The sequence below is a fragment of the Papaver somniferum genome, chromosome 2 (assembly GCF_003573695.1).
Source record: "Papaver somniferum cultivar HN1 chromosome 2, ASM357369v1, whole genome shotgun sequence".
Classification (NCBI taxonomy): domain Eukaryota; kingdom Viridiplantae; phylum Streptophyta; class Magnoliopsida; order Ranunculales; family Papaveraceae; genus Papaver; species Papaver somniferum.
This window is the reverse complement of record NC_039359.1, coordinates 69,134,267-69,147,172: the sequence shown is the minus strand read 5'-3', so window position 1 is coordinate 69,147,172 and position 12,906 is coordinate 69,134,267. Positions and strand designations below refer to the sequence as shown.

The 12,906-nt window shown below is 37.1% G+C and overlaps 2 protein-coding genes and 1 long non-coding RNA gene across 3 annotated transcripts; 2 read left to right on the top strand and 1 right to left on the bottom strand.

Moving 5' to 3' along the window:
- Window positions 1-4,874: 4,874 nt before the first annotated feature.
- Window positions 4,875-6,061, bottom strand: LOC113347955. The gene is made up of 3 exons (XR_003359357.1): window positions 5,916-6,061; window positions 5,694-5,788; window positions 4,875-4,956 (listed from the first exon to the last, which is right to left on the bottom strand). It is a non-coding gene; the product is annotated as an uncharacterized LOC113347955 (long non-coding RNA).
- Window positions 6,062-7,095: 1,034 nt separating this feature from the next.
- LOC113347952 (fatty alcohol:caffeoyl-CoA acyltransferase-like) lies at window positions 7,096-8,723 on the top strand. The gene is made up of 2 exons (XM_026591642.1): window positions 7,096-7,653; window positions 7,756-8,723. Exons 1-2 carry the CDS (start codon window positions 7,201-7,203, stop codon window positions 8,608-8,610), a joined length of 1,308 nt encoding a protein of 435 aa, XP_026447427.1. The 5' UTR covers window positions 7,096-7,200; the 3' UTR covers window positions 8,611-8,723.
- A 2,464-nt stretch (window positions 8,724-11,187) lies between these two features.
- Window positions 11,188-12,711, top strand: LOC113351314 (vinorine synthase-like). Its single transcript, XM_026595324.1, has one exon. The coding sequence runs from the start codon at window positions 11,188-11,190 to the stop codon at window positions 12,709-12,711; it is 1,524 nt and encodes a 507-aa protein (XP_026451109.1).
- The last annotated feature ends 195 nt before the right edge of the window (window positions 12,712-12,906 follow it).

The window sequence follows — 12,906 nt, the reverse complement described above, 5'->3', positions numbered from 1 at the left end:
CCGTAGTTATTTCAACATCATCATCATTATCATTACCTCTTCTACCAGATGGACTCCCTTGGAATTCATCTGGAGTCTCGTCTGAATCACTGGGTTCCGATGGTGCTTCAGAATCATTCGGTACACGGATCTTGAGTGTTCCCGGCACAATGTATGCCCATCGATGTGATGAAGTCAAGATTTTCTCACCAACACGAGGAGGCCTTGAAGGAGGACTAAGAGATTTCATAACTTTCTTCTTTGCCTTATGCAACCTGAACAAGAACAATTAAGAAAAAAATTATAAGTCGGCAGGGTCGATATATACAACCAATCTGGCGGACCAAGGTCGGAAGGGTCGATATCAAACAATATGCCGGCTAAAGCATAGTCGACAGGATTTTATTCCAATAACCTGCCGGATTTTAACAACTCCGAACACAAGGTTTTCAACATCAATAGTCGGCAAGATGTATAATCATAACAATGCCGGCCAACATAAATCCGGCAGGGTGGTTTTCAAATACCATTCCGACTTTCAAAATTCAAGGCATCAGGAGACACAAACTATTTTCAAAACAGCCGGCAGGGTAAAAAATTATAACACACCGGCAATAAAAAAAAAACTAACGCCGGCAGGCTCCTAGGTTGAATACCTTTCCGACCCTATAAGTTGCAGTTAAAGATACTAAACAGCCGACAAGATCGTCAACCAAAGAGCTTGCCGACTAAACCTAGCTATGAAAGGTCGGCAAAGTCGTGAAACAAACACCTTGCCGGCTAAATAACTGCAAATTCAGAATTTTGATTTTTCTGATCTAATTTCACATGCAAACATGAAACTGAAGTACTGGAGTTAGTTTAAGTAGGCCCTTACTTTCTTAATCGCACCATTTCTCCTTTTTCAGCGGCTATGAATTCTTCTTTTTCAACCGTTTTTTTGTTCTCTTTTTGTTGAGATAATTTTGCAAATCCAGGGTTGTATTTATTGGGTTTCTATTAGCTTCTTTCATATGAGTTCTCTTCCGTCGTAGAATTATAAAGGAAAAAGGTAGCATTGTAACTTCACCCATTAGAACTCCCCCCTAACCCTTAAAAAGAGTCCACTTAAAATTGAGTATATTCCAATTAATATAGGTATGTCCCAATCATGCAAGGTAATAAAAGTAGGTCATTTTTATTTATTTTCGTTTAATTTATGTCCTTTAATTAATTTTTATCTCTTGTTTCGTACCACACACTGTCTTCTTCTTCTGCTACTCTTTTACCATTGTAACTCTTCAAGTTCTTGAACACATACTTCTTCTTTCTGTTCATTTTCAAAAAGAAAAAAGTTGAAAGCATTCATATTTTTAAAGAAAATACAATCAAACATATTGAATTGAGACAAAGAATGATAAGTTTTTTCCAAATTGTTGAATTGCTAGCAGATAAAATAGGTGTTCTCAATGAAACAAGTTGCACCTCGTTATCAACTAAGAGAATCTATTGGAGATAACGGCGCAAAAATTCCTTCCAATGTTGTATTGGAGACAACATTTCTTTATATGCAACTAATAAACAAGGCTGAATTGGGGGTCATAGAAAATAATTAGGGGCCATGACACATTTTAGACCCACACCCAAAAATATATGTGGCTTCAAAAAATGAGGGTGAAATACCTATTTTATCCTTCTCTAATAAAAAAAACAGTTTGAGTCGTCAATATTAGAGATGTATAAAAAAACGACTCTCATTTAACATGAAAGGGTCATCCGTATATAGTAATGCTTAACTGACGACCCTTAGAGTGATAGCTACAGAGAGTAAAAGATTTTTTAGTCGTTCGGTTCTAAATATATAGAGTTAACGACTCTATATGACCTAAAAATTGGAGTCGTCATCTTTTAGGAACCTCATTGACGATTTTTCATAACTGAACAATGGAATCGTTTATTTTGGTGCCAATTCATTGACGACTCTACAGGGTCGTTAGTTAATTATACTCACGACCTAACGACCCTCACACTGAGTTGTTGGATAGTGACCATGAATCGACCACTTGGAGCACCATTCATGCGATTTGAAGAGTGTAGGAAGTTTACCTGATTGTTTAGAGCTTGGGATTCCTCATTTTGAGTGTTGGTTCCTTTATTTTGAGCAATAAGATCTTCGTTTGCACCATTGTTCATAGGTTCCTCTATCAACATCTCCTCATCAAACATCCAATCCATATGATTAGTTGAGACAATCTTGCCATCAACGCAATCATTGTTGTTGTTTGAAGCTTCACCAACATCATTTCCTCCACTAGAATCACTCATTTCAAATGACCCTAAGTTTTCCCCCAAAACTCAACTTCTTCTTTTCCACAACACAAAAACACAAATTTTCTTTTATCAAATTTTTATCCCTAAATCTAATTTTAATCTACCCAAAATAATTAACAACTAATCAGCGCTCAATTAACACTAATAATCCAGGGATAGTTTAGTCATTTTTAAAAATATGGGATAAGTAATAACTTCCAATTACTATTTCATGACATTTTTTTTTATCATGTAACTAGGGTCCCCGATTACTATTTCAGGACCCCAACTCAGCCCTGCTAATAAAAGATCAGATAAATTGAAAAAAAATATTAAAAAAAGAAAGAGAGACTAACAATAATGATTTTCTTTTTTGAGTAGAAAAGTTTTTTCTTTCATGGAATCTCAGAATGATAAACTCAAGATCAATGGTCGTCTTAATGATTAGAAGCCGATTTCAGTAGAACCCTATAATTCCTTTTAGGAACGCTGCCATGGATGAGGAGCAATTATCCAATCTGATTTAACTGGTTATACAATGATATCATCACATCCCCATCTATTATTTCATCCTTTTGCTTCTCCCGATTCAGTTCGAAAAACAAATTCGAAAAGAAGATGAAGTGAAACCTAAATCATCATCAGGTGACACTACAGAAGCCTCAAAGAAATCGACGGTGAGGAAAAGGTTTCCGATCAGAAAAGTCATTTTCTTAGTTTTGATTCACTATAAGTATAATGATTAAATTAAAGGACATGCGAAGAAATGAAAATAAACAAAAGGACCTAATTTAAATATCATAGCTTTCCAGCTGTAGTTACACTAAAAAGATAAAAACAAATAGTATAATTTAACGGTAGAGATGATGATCCAACGGACAGCAAGCTGCTTGCTTATTAAGCCGCCTGTTGCGCGGGACAGCACTGCTCAAAGACGAAAAACAGTATGCAGACTTAAAAATGACATACTGAATTTCCGACATATGCAGAACTTGCAAACGACCTTACTATATATCGAGCTTTGAGATGCTCAAAACAACACGTCTAAACACTCAAAAAGTAACATTCAAGCAACAAAGACTTGTAAACTTTTTCTTACCTCCAGATATATCAATTAGTTCTTCGAAGATCTTTATTGCAGAAGCAGGCAAACCATGAAACAAACTTATATCTCTCCGTTCCTTTCCGTGATGCGAGAACAAAACCATGTTTTTTTCCATATGCAAGGGGCCTGAGTAAATAGGTCCTCCCCAACCAAAGTCTGCAGTGTGGAATGCTAGCCTAGACCAAGCATTTAAGATAATGGTATATGTTAATGATTTCCTTTCATGTTGTTCTTCAAAATAATCTATGACTGATCTGATGTAATCATCTGGAATGCTAGCCTAGACCAAGCATTCACTTAATTTTTAAGCAAACTCTGGGACCAACTATCTTTAAACCACACCATTTTTCTTTTTCTAAACTCTATCACATTAACGTGAGGCCTTTGCAGTAGAAGGCAAATGAGACGCCCAACAATAAGTTACTTTGATGGGAACTCCCCCATAAAAAAATAAATTTAATATAAGCCGACGGCTCACATGTCAGATTTTAAATTGATAATAAAAACCACCCTACGTACCCATACCCACTGTAGATAATTTAATTTTCTGATGAGATGCATGACTATTATTAGAGCTGCACATGGGCCGGTTCGGACCGGGTTTTTGTGGGAACCGGTACCTGTACACGGAGTTGACCGGTTCTTCAATTTGAGGACCTGTACCTGTACCTGGACCTGGACTTGTACCTGTCCCGGTAAGACCGGTCCGGTTCCACTCCGGTACCGGTTTTTTACCTGAATTTTAACACACACAGTAAAGTAACAACCTAAGACTAAGAGTCTAAGACTAAGTTCAACATTACAAAGTTCAAAATAACAAAGGTTTAAAACATCACAGAATAATAAGTGTATCACACTTTAAGTTCAAAGTTCAACATTAAAACATAGTACTAAAAACAACATTTCCATAAGTCTGCGACAAGAAATGAAAAGAAATCCTTGCAAAGGATGGGGGACTTCTCGAACAATTGGCACTGGCTGCACTGAGTCACTGACACGGAGTTTACATCAAGCTTCTTTTAGCAGAGAATCCCATATGGCTGCAACATGGAACAAAAAAGTAAAACAAGAAAATAAACATTTCTGCAATGACTCAGGGAGCAGACATTGGTCAACAATAATTGTAAGCAATTCAGTTAAGAAACACTGGGATTAGGAAGCATTATGACCCTTAGTTCTCTTGTGTGAGAAATTCTAATGCTCAATGTTTCATTGTGCCGTATGATACTGCATTCACGCATAGCACAGTGGACCCAAAAAGAATAATCTTTGACATTTCTGCAATGATAATAATGTAGCAAAGTGGACCCTAAAAGAATATGGATATTGTACAGTACACCCATGCACATGTGTTTTTGGTATTTTAATACATCACATTACTGTTTACATCAAAAATACGACATGATTTCACCAACTCATCTACAAATTAATGCCACCAGTTGATGTTCTCGACAAAAGTGAAAGAAAAAAAGAAAAAAAAAAGATTATTATGGTCTTACACTAACAGGAGCAATGCCATCAGCATCATTGGAATCATCTGGTGCTTTGCGCTTCCCCATTTAGCACCTCAAAGGCCTACAAGGCTGCAACATATCAGTGATTCAGTGCAGGTAATTAACAAGACAACAAGATAGAGAAACGAGAAAGGTTTTCAATCAAAGCATCTTACAAGAAACTATATGAGAAACATTACAACATTAAGTCTACTGTCAGTGATCAAACGCCAAACAAACATTAGGTTCTACACACTGATTTCTCATGATTCTATATTTTGATTTTGAATGGTAATATTTGCTAATATGTTCAATCCAAACCTAAGTTCTATCCAAACCTAATTACAAAGACTAATTCATACAAACCCCTTCAACTGAATCCAAATCATTCACCACCCAAATCCATATCAACAGAACAACTTTATCAATTGTATTTACCAATACTAGATCTATTTCTACATAAGAACACCAACAGCAACACCCAATTCATCTTCCTCCCAAAACAATCCAATTAATTCTTAAATACAACCTAAAACCCTAGTTTCTAATTCTCCTATGCAGAACCTTAAACTATCAACCCAAATTCAATCCTAACCAATTCATCTTCTTCATCTGTGGATTCCAAAACAGTCACCCTTATTCATACGAACCCTAATTTTTGGGTTTTTGGGAAAAACAGGGGAAAACCCTAACTTTCTACAAACTCAAAAATTAAACCTCATGCAAAACTCTAACTAAAAATTTACAGAAGACTCATCTTTAATCTATCAGCACAAATCAACTTCAAGGAAAGAAATCAATCAATTCAGAAACCTAAATAATCTTACCCTTTTCTACTTCTTTCAGAACTCAAACAACAGCATCAGCGTCACTGCGTCAGTGCGTCACCTTATTCGTTAAGCTTATTAAGAATCTTTGTTTACTTTGTAGAAGAATCAGTAAACAAGAACCCAAGAAGATTCAGAAGAAAAACAAGGAAAGCAAATTTCTAAATTGAGAAAAAAAAAGAGAAAAAAAATTGAGATTCAAGCCAGGAGTCCAGGACTAACCTTGAATCTGTGGGGGGTGAAAATTGATACGTATGAACAAAGAAATTTCACGATCTATGGTGCATGTTGTTCACTTGTTCTTGTTCTCTTCTTCAGACTCTTCAGTGAAGGAGGAGTTCAGATCGGGAAAAACGAAAAAAATAAAATGATATACCCTATGTTTGAAGATGAGACTAAACCTACAAGGGATGGCTAGGATGTAATATCCTAAAAAATATCAATGGCTCTAATTTACCGGGTATTTCGGTCCGGTACAGATCGGGAATAGGCCAGAACCAATACCTGTACCGGTCTGTTCCGGGTATCAACATTCAGAACCGGTACCTGTACTGGCTACTCCGGGTCTGGGTCGGTACAGGTCCGGGAATTATGGGTTTGGAGCGGGTCACCGGGTCTGGACCGGGTCTTGTGCAGCTCTAACTATTATAAACCTTTAATTGTTTACTGGACAGAGAGATATTACGTCATTGTAGTACTATCTGTGGTGCTTGCTACATTCCAATCTTCAGTTGATAGTTTTTTTTTTTTTTTTTGTTGAGAAAAGTTAAAGTTGATTATCAGGTGCCAAGGAGGCACAAAAAAAGAACAGACACACAGCCATTAGAGAGGGACCGGAAATGCCAATAACATTTAAATTAAATTAGAACTCTAAATACTTTGTGTCGGTGATTTTAGATCCCGCTTTTTAATTCCTATTTGCACTATACTGCAGGTGAGAGGCAGCAAATTAAAAATTTACAAGACATTATGCTGTTTTTTTTTCTGTCAATGTTGTAATTAATCTCACTGGTTGCGGAATCTAAACGCATGGAGATATAATAAGAACATCTTGTGAATACTTGTATTCGATATTGACAGTCCTGCAGTATAGTGCGAATAGGATCAACTTGCTTTATGGAAATGCAAAGTATACAGTAGTATTGCTGTCGCGCTTCTCAATGTTCTCATCAGAGTTTAATTAATTGTTACACAGTGGGTAGTAGGTTTAAAAATCGCTGGTCCTGACGTCCAAAAAAAAATAAAAAAATGAACTGGTTGGTCCCAAAATTTAATTATTTTGATGTTGTTTACTTTTCCCACGTTAAGGTGTTGTTTACTCTATTATGTGAACACGTTAACATAATAAAGTTTGCTTAAGTTGAACCTCGTTAGGTTTAGTGAACGAATGAAGAGAAGAGAACTGCGAGTAAAACACTAATATCTCCATCTTTTAATCCTCGTTAACAACTTACATTTCATCTGGTGAACTTAATTATTCATATAACAACATTTCATTGTTTTTGTAATGGAAGAGACTAGCAACTTGACAACCTCCGGTAATGGGCTTATTGTAAATCTTAATGTCATGATTGAAGGAGAGCCAAGTTGGGTTTTTCCAGCAGAGAAGACACCTGAGGGTGAATATTTCTTGTCTAACCTCGACGGTGGTCCGTTTATGATTCATACTATATATTGTTTTAACAACACTTTTAATAGTCAACTAGATGCTGCTAAAGCTATCAGAGAGGGCTTAGCAAAAGTTCTTGTTTACTACTATCCTCTTGCCGGACGTGTAGCAAAGAATGAGAAAAACAGGTTTATTATCAACTGCACAGGTGAAGGTGCTCTCTTTGTGGAGGCTAAGGCTGATTGTACATTAGAAGACATCAATGACTTGATGAAACCTGATTCTGTTGGTCCCGAGAAACTTGTTTATGATATTAATGGTCTACAAAACCCTCCTCTACTTGTAGCTCAGGTTAGTACTGCATATTAGGTATATGAATTCTATATCTCTCTACTATATATTTATATATGGAACTTCTATTCTTTACTTTGTTTGATTTATATATTATCGAAGGTGACCAAATTCAAATGCGGAGGATTTTGTTTGGGATTTAGCGTGGATCACACAATTGTTGATGGAATTTGTGCAATGGAGTTTTTGAATTCATGGGGTGAAGTCACAAGAGGGTTGCCAATCTCAAACCCACCGTTCCTAGATCGAACCTTGCTGAAAGCACGAGTCCCACCTAATGTAAAATTCGCCCATGCATTTGAACAGATAATCGACATGTCAGATACCATGGCTCTCTTGGAAGAAGAAATGCATGTCAAAAAATCCTTCATCTTTCGCACGGAGAAGCTAGAACAACTGAAGAAAGTAGCCATGGAAGACGAGGTTTTGAAAAGATGTACTACTTTCGAAACACTCACTGCTTTCATGTGGAGAGCTCAAACTAGATCACTAAGACTTCATCCCGATCAACAAGTAAGGGTACTCTTTACGGTTGACGGACGGTCTAAATTAGACCCACCACTACCAAAAGGATTCTTTGGTAATGCAGCCATGTTAATGAGTTGCCAGTCCAGCGCGAGGGAGATACTAGACAACCCATTGTCATCAACAGTACAGAAAATTCAAGAAAAAATTAAGATGGTTACAGATGATTACATCAGATCAAGCATAGATTATTTTGAAGAACATCATGAAAGGAAACCGTTAACATATACCATTATCTTAAATGCTTGGTCTAGGCTAGCTTTCCACAGTGCAGACTTTGGTTGGGGAGGACCTATTTACTCAGGCCCCTTGCATGTGGCAAAAAACATGGTTTTGTTCTTACCTCATGGAAAGGAACAGAGAGATATAAGTTTGTTTCTAGGTTTGCCTGCTTCTGCAATGAAGATCTTCGAAGAATTAATTGATATATAGAGGTAAGAAAAAAATTACAAGTCTTTGTTGCTTGGTTTGTTCTTTTTGTGTGTTTAGAGGTATGGTTTTGAGCATCTTAAAGCTCAATTGTATTGTCCTTTTTAAATTGTATATGCTGGGAATTCATATTTTTCGTGTTTTTTTTTTACTGTGTTTTTATTTCCTCTATCTGTTCCTGTATTTTTATTTCGTCTGTAATTTCGTATTAAAAATAATTATGCAACGTTGATCCATTTTGTAATGTAGTTATATAAATGCAAACGTCCCATGAATACTCACATCGGTATAGCCTATACAGACTCGACTGACTCAGAACTTGGTTCTTTCTTACTCTCCTTATTGGAATTTAGTTTAAGCATTCAGAATCATGAATCCGAAAAAACCAAGCTATAATCAGTTTTAGTTATGAGTTTTTACAATAACCACAGTGGGTGCAACTTTGATATATATTTACCCCAATGAAATATTTACCCCCACACCAGACTCAATTTTAGACTGAGCCAGGTGACCATTGATTGTTGTTGAGCGCATTTTAAAATGGGAAAATTGGAAAAATGCCTCAATATGAGATGCAATGTTGGAAATCTGTCCCAACGTTAAAAATAGTTGGAAAAATGCCCCATTTCGTTAACTTTGACATCCAACCCAGTTAAGTCACATGCATAAAGCCACCATCACCACCATAACTACCATTAATACCGCCGCTTCCACCACCAGAACCTTAAACATGAACCCTAAACCCTCAATCCTGGATTTTGAACCCTTAACCGTGAATTTTGAAGGACGTATTTGTCTTTTTATTCGCGTGTGTGGGCTCACACATGTGACTTAACTGAGTTTTTGACGGAATGGGGCATTTTTCCGAACTTTTAAATGTTGGGGCAGATTTCCAACATTGCACCCCATATTGGGCCATTTTCCCAATTTTCCCTTTTAAAATACGTCACGTGCATCTTCTGTAAAATCATTATGAGCTATATTATATATGTGACTGTGAGATTTGTGAAGTATGGTGTAGCCGTGTAGGTTTCAAAACCTAGTTTTTGTTCTTTCGGAACACATTCCTAGTTCCCTACTTAATTAAAGGCTTTCTGCTTTCTTTAAGAGAAGCATTAGGCTTTCTGCTTTCTTTAAGAGAATCATTAGGTAATTGTTTAAGCCATTTACGTAATTATATATTAAAGTTATAATTGTTTCAAAGGAGCAAGACAAAGTTTGGAAGTCATTACTTTAAAGTGGCAATGGCACTGTCCCATCTTCATCTTCATATAATACCAATAATAATCTTTATGGAACTGACCCCAGACTGGTTTTTCTAGTTTTTCGGCAATTCTACGCAAGTGATGGAGACCATCGCACTCTACAACTAGTTTTTCTCCGCCATTGTACTTAAAAGTCCTCGTGATTAAATCACTCAGTAGCCCATAAATCATGATCTTAAATGAATTCTGTTCCTTCTTTGGTATATGTAGACGTTACTTCTTGTACATCTTTTTTTTCAATGGCCAATAAGTACACACAATATTGAACAACAAAATGTGGGATAAATGGGGAGCATTGAATGTGTGTTTCGCAGTCCAATTTTCTGCTTTTACGCAAGGAAAGCTACAAGTGGGTTCATTCATATGTGATGTGACTGGCTGTCTGCCTGTCTATCTGTCTAATCAAATTTAGATGCGAGATCTTATTCATAAGTTTATTAAGTCTTCTGTGGCATTATTACGTTTAGGGTTTATAGTACGTGAAAGTTGCGGTGGATGGATAGAAACCCACGACCTTTGACCTTCCTCAATTCCTTTCCTTTCTTGGTTCACTCCCTGTTCTTTCCTTTTGGGCTCTGCAAGGTTTTCGAGGTTGCCACCCCACCCTATCTTGAATCAGATGTGCTTCTGCTTTCAAACTACAATTGATTGGGTTCATCCACATATGTGAACATTGTGAAGTAACCTAGCTATATCAATGAAAGCAAGATGGGTATTAGATAACGATCGATATCATTCAGGACCAACTGAGTTTAATGCGTGTGGTTGAGTGAACAAAGAAAACAATTGTACTCTCGATCATATATTGTTGCATTTTATCTATTCAGGATTCATATAACTAGTCTATCAGAAAATCAAAAAAAAAAAAAACAAGTTGTTTGCTCTAATTCTTAATTAGGATCGTTCCATTTTACCGTTCTTCTCAGAACCATACATATTCTGCCGCCCACTTTTAAGGGAATGTGGATTGATTCAGGCCGCTTATATATAGTCCTTGAGTTTAACTGTAGCTAGTATTGGTGGTGGTTGAAGAGGTCCATACATATTATTGTTTGTCACCCTCTTCAACCACCAATATTAATATGCATGGACCTCTTCTGGATACAATGCCATGCCAAGGTATTGAAATGAGGTGCCGTAGAATCAAGTGTACTGTGTTAAGTGGTTTCCAATTTTTAGCTAACCAAATGTGGTCCGCTCAGTTATTTGCGATGTTCAACTAGTACAATATATCCCGAAAACACTACATTTTCACCATCATCTTCTCTTCACCGTCAAATTTAGGTTTCTCTTAGTGCAAAATAATTTACACAACATGAATGATACCATGAAGATTGAAGTACTATCAAAAGAGTCCATTAAACCCTCATCTCCGACTCCCGATAACGTCAAAACTCACAGTTTATCCAATTTAGATCAGATTTTTCCTCCATTGTATGTTGATCACCTCCTTTACTATCCAAACTTGGAGAGTAATGGCAGCAGCCTTGGCGATGGTGAGCACGGTAGGAACATGATCATCTCAGCATCATCTCGTCGTCGCTGTGATGTTCTCAAGCAATCCTTAGCTGAGACATTAACCAGATACTATCCATTGGCTGGAAGAATAAAAGATGAGAAATCTGTTGAGTGTAATGACGAGGGTGTGGACTATATCGAGGCCAGAGTGGTAGGTAAAGAAGTCTCTCAAGTTATGCAACTCGCCAGTTCCGATATTGAGGTTATGGAACCATTCCTACCTCATGAGCCTTACGGAGGGACTGGGTCGTTTAGGCGAGCGGGATTGCATTCGAACTCCAAAGCTCTCTTAAAAATCCAAGTCAATGTCTTCGGTTGTGGTGGAATGGTTATCTGTCTCGCCTACTCACACAAGATAGTTGATGCGTCTTCGTTCGCTAGTTTTGTGAAGGATTGGACAGAAACAGCTCGTGTTGCAGCGGTTGATAAGCCTTGTTACATAATTTCATCCATCTTCCCACCAGCAAGTTTCAGTGATCAAGAAGAAAAAGAACCTGCAGAAGTCCAAATCGTACCAGATAGAATTGATATACTTACCAAAAGATTTGTGTTCAAGGATTCAAGTATAGCTAAACTTAAGAAAAAGTGCATCAACGTAAACGCCAACAACGGATCAGATAAACAGATCGATAAGCAAGAACATAACATGCAGCAGCTGCCGACACGATTTGAAGCGTTAACATCCTTTATATGGATGTGTTTCATGGATGTGGATCTTCAGTCCAAAGCAAAACAGATAGACGATGCCGTCAGTTCTGTAAATGTTGTTTCTGATCCAAATCAGGTGCAGTACGTAGCATCATTTGCAATAAATTTGAGGACTAGGATGATTCCACCATTGCCAGACAATAGTTTCGGGAATATGACTGAGGGTACTTTTGCAGAAGTATCACGTAACCTAACAGGTAGCAATCTTAATAGCAACGGTTTTCATGATCAAAGACAAAACTATCCAGAGTTGGTGTCCAAGATCAAGGATTCCATAAAGTCGATCGACAATGAGCACGTGAAAGCCATGAAAAGCAACTTTGCAATCTCATGTAACCATATGAAGATGCATCAGATGTTGAAGGAAGAGGCATTTAACGATGATAATAAGACGTTTTTAATGTTCAGCAGTTGGTGTAGGTTCCCCATATATGAAGCAGACTTTGGTTGGGGAAAACCCAATTGGGCTAGCATATCTAAACTACTTTATAAAAACTGTGTTATGTTTATTGATACAAGTTCAGGGGATGGGATAGAAGCCTGGGTAAGCTTGAAAGAGGAAGACATGGTTGAATTTGAACGTCACGAAGAACTCCTTGCATTGGTTTCTTAAGGGTTCATTTTCGCATTTCGACCTTTATGATCCTTTATGTATCGTTAAGTTTGTAACTTTCTAATGTTGCTGTATGTTTTTTTGTTTCTTTGGATTCTTGCTTGGGCTGGAGTGTTTGTAATGTGTTTGGTCTTTTTCTGGTGGTTTTGAGCTTCCTTACTTGGGTGAGGAAGCAATAATAGCAAATTATTTTAG

Coding starts and splice junctions, on each gene's coding strand:
- LOC113351314 (XM_026595324.1), top strand. CDS start 11,188: ATGAATGATACCATGAAGATTGAAGTACTATCAAAAGAGTCCATTAAA.
- LOC113347952 (XM_026591642.1), top strand. CDS start 7,201: ATGGAAGAGACTAGCAACTTGACAACCTCCGGTAATGGGCTTATTGTA. Junction 7,654..7,755: donor CTCCTCTACTTGTAGCTCAG/GTTAGTACTGCA, acceptor ATATTATCGAAG/GTGACCAAATTCAAATGCGG.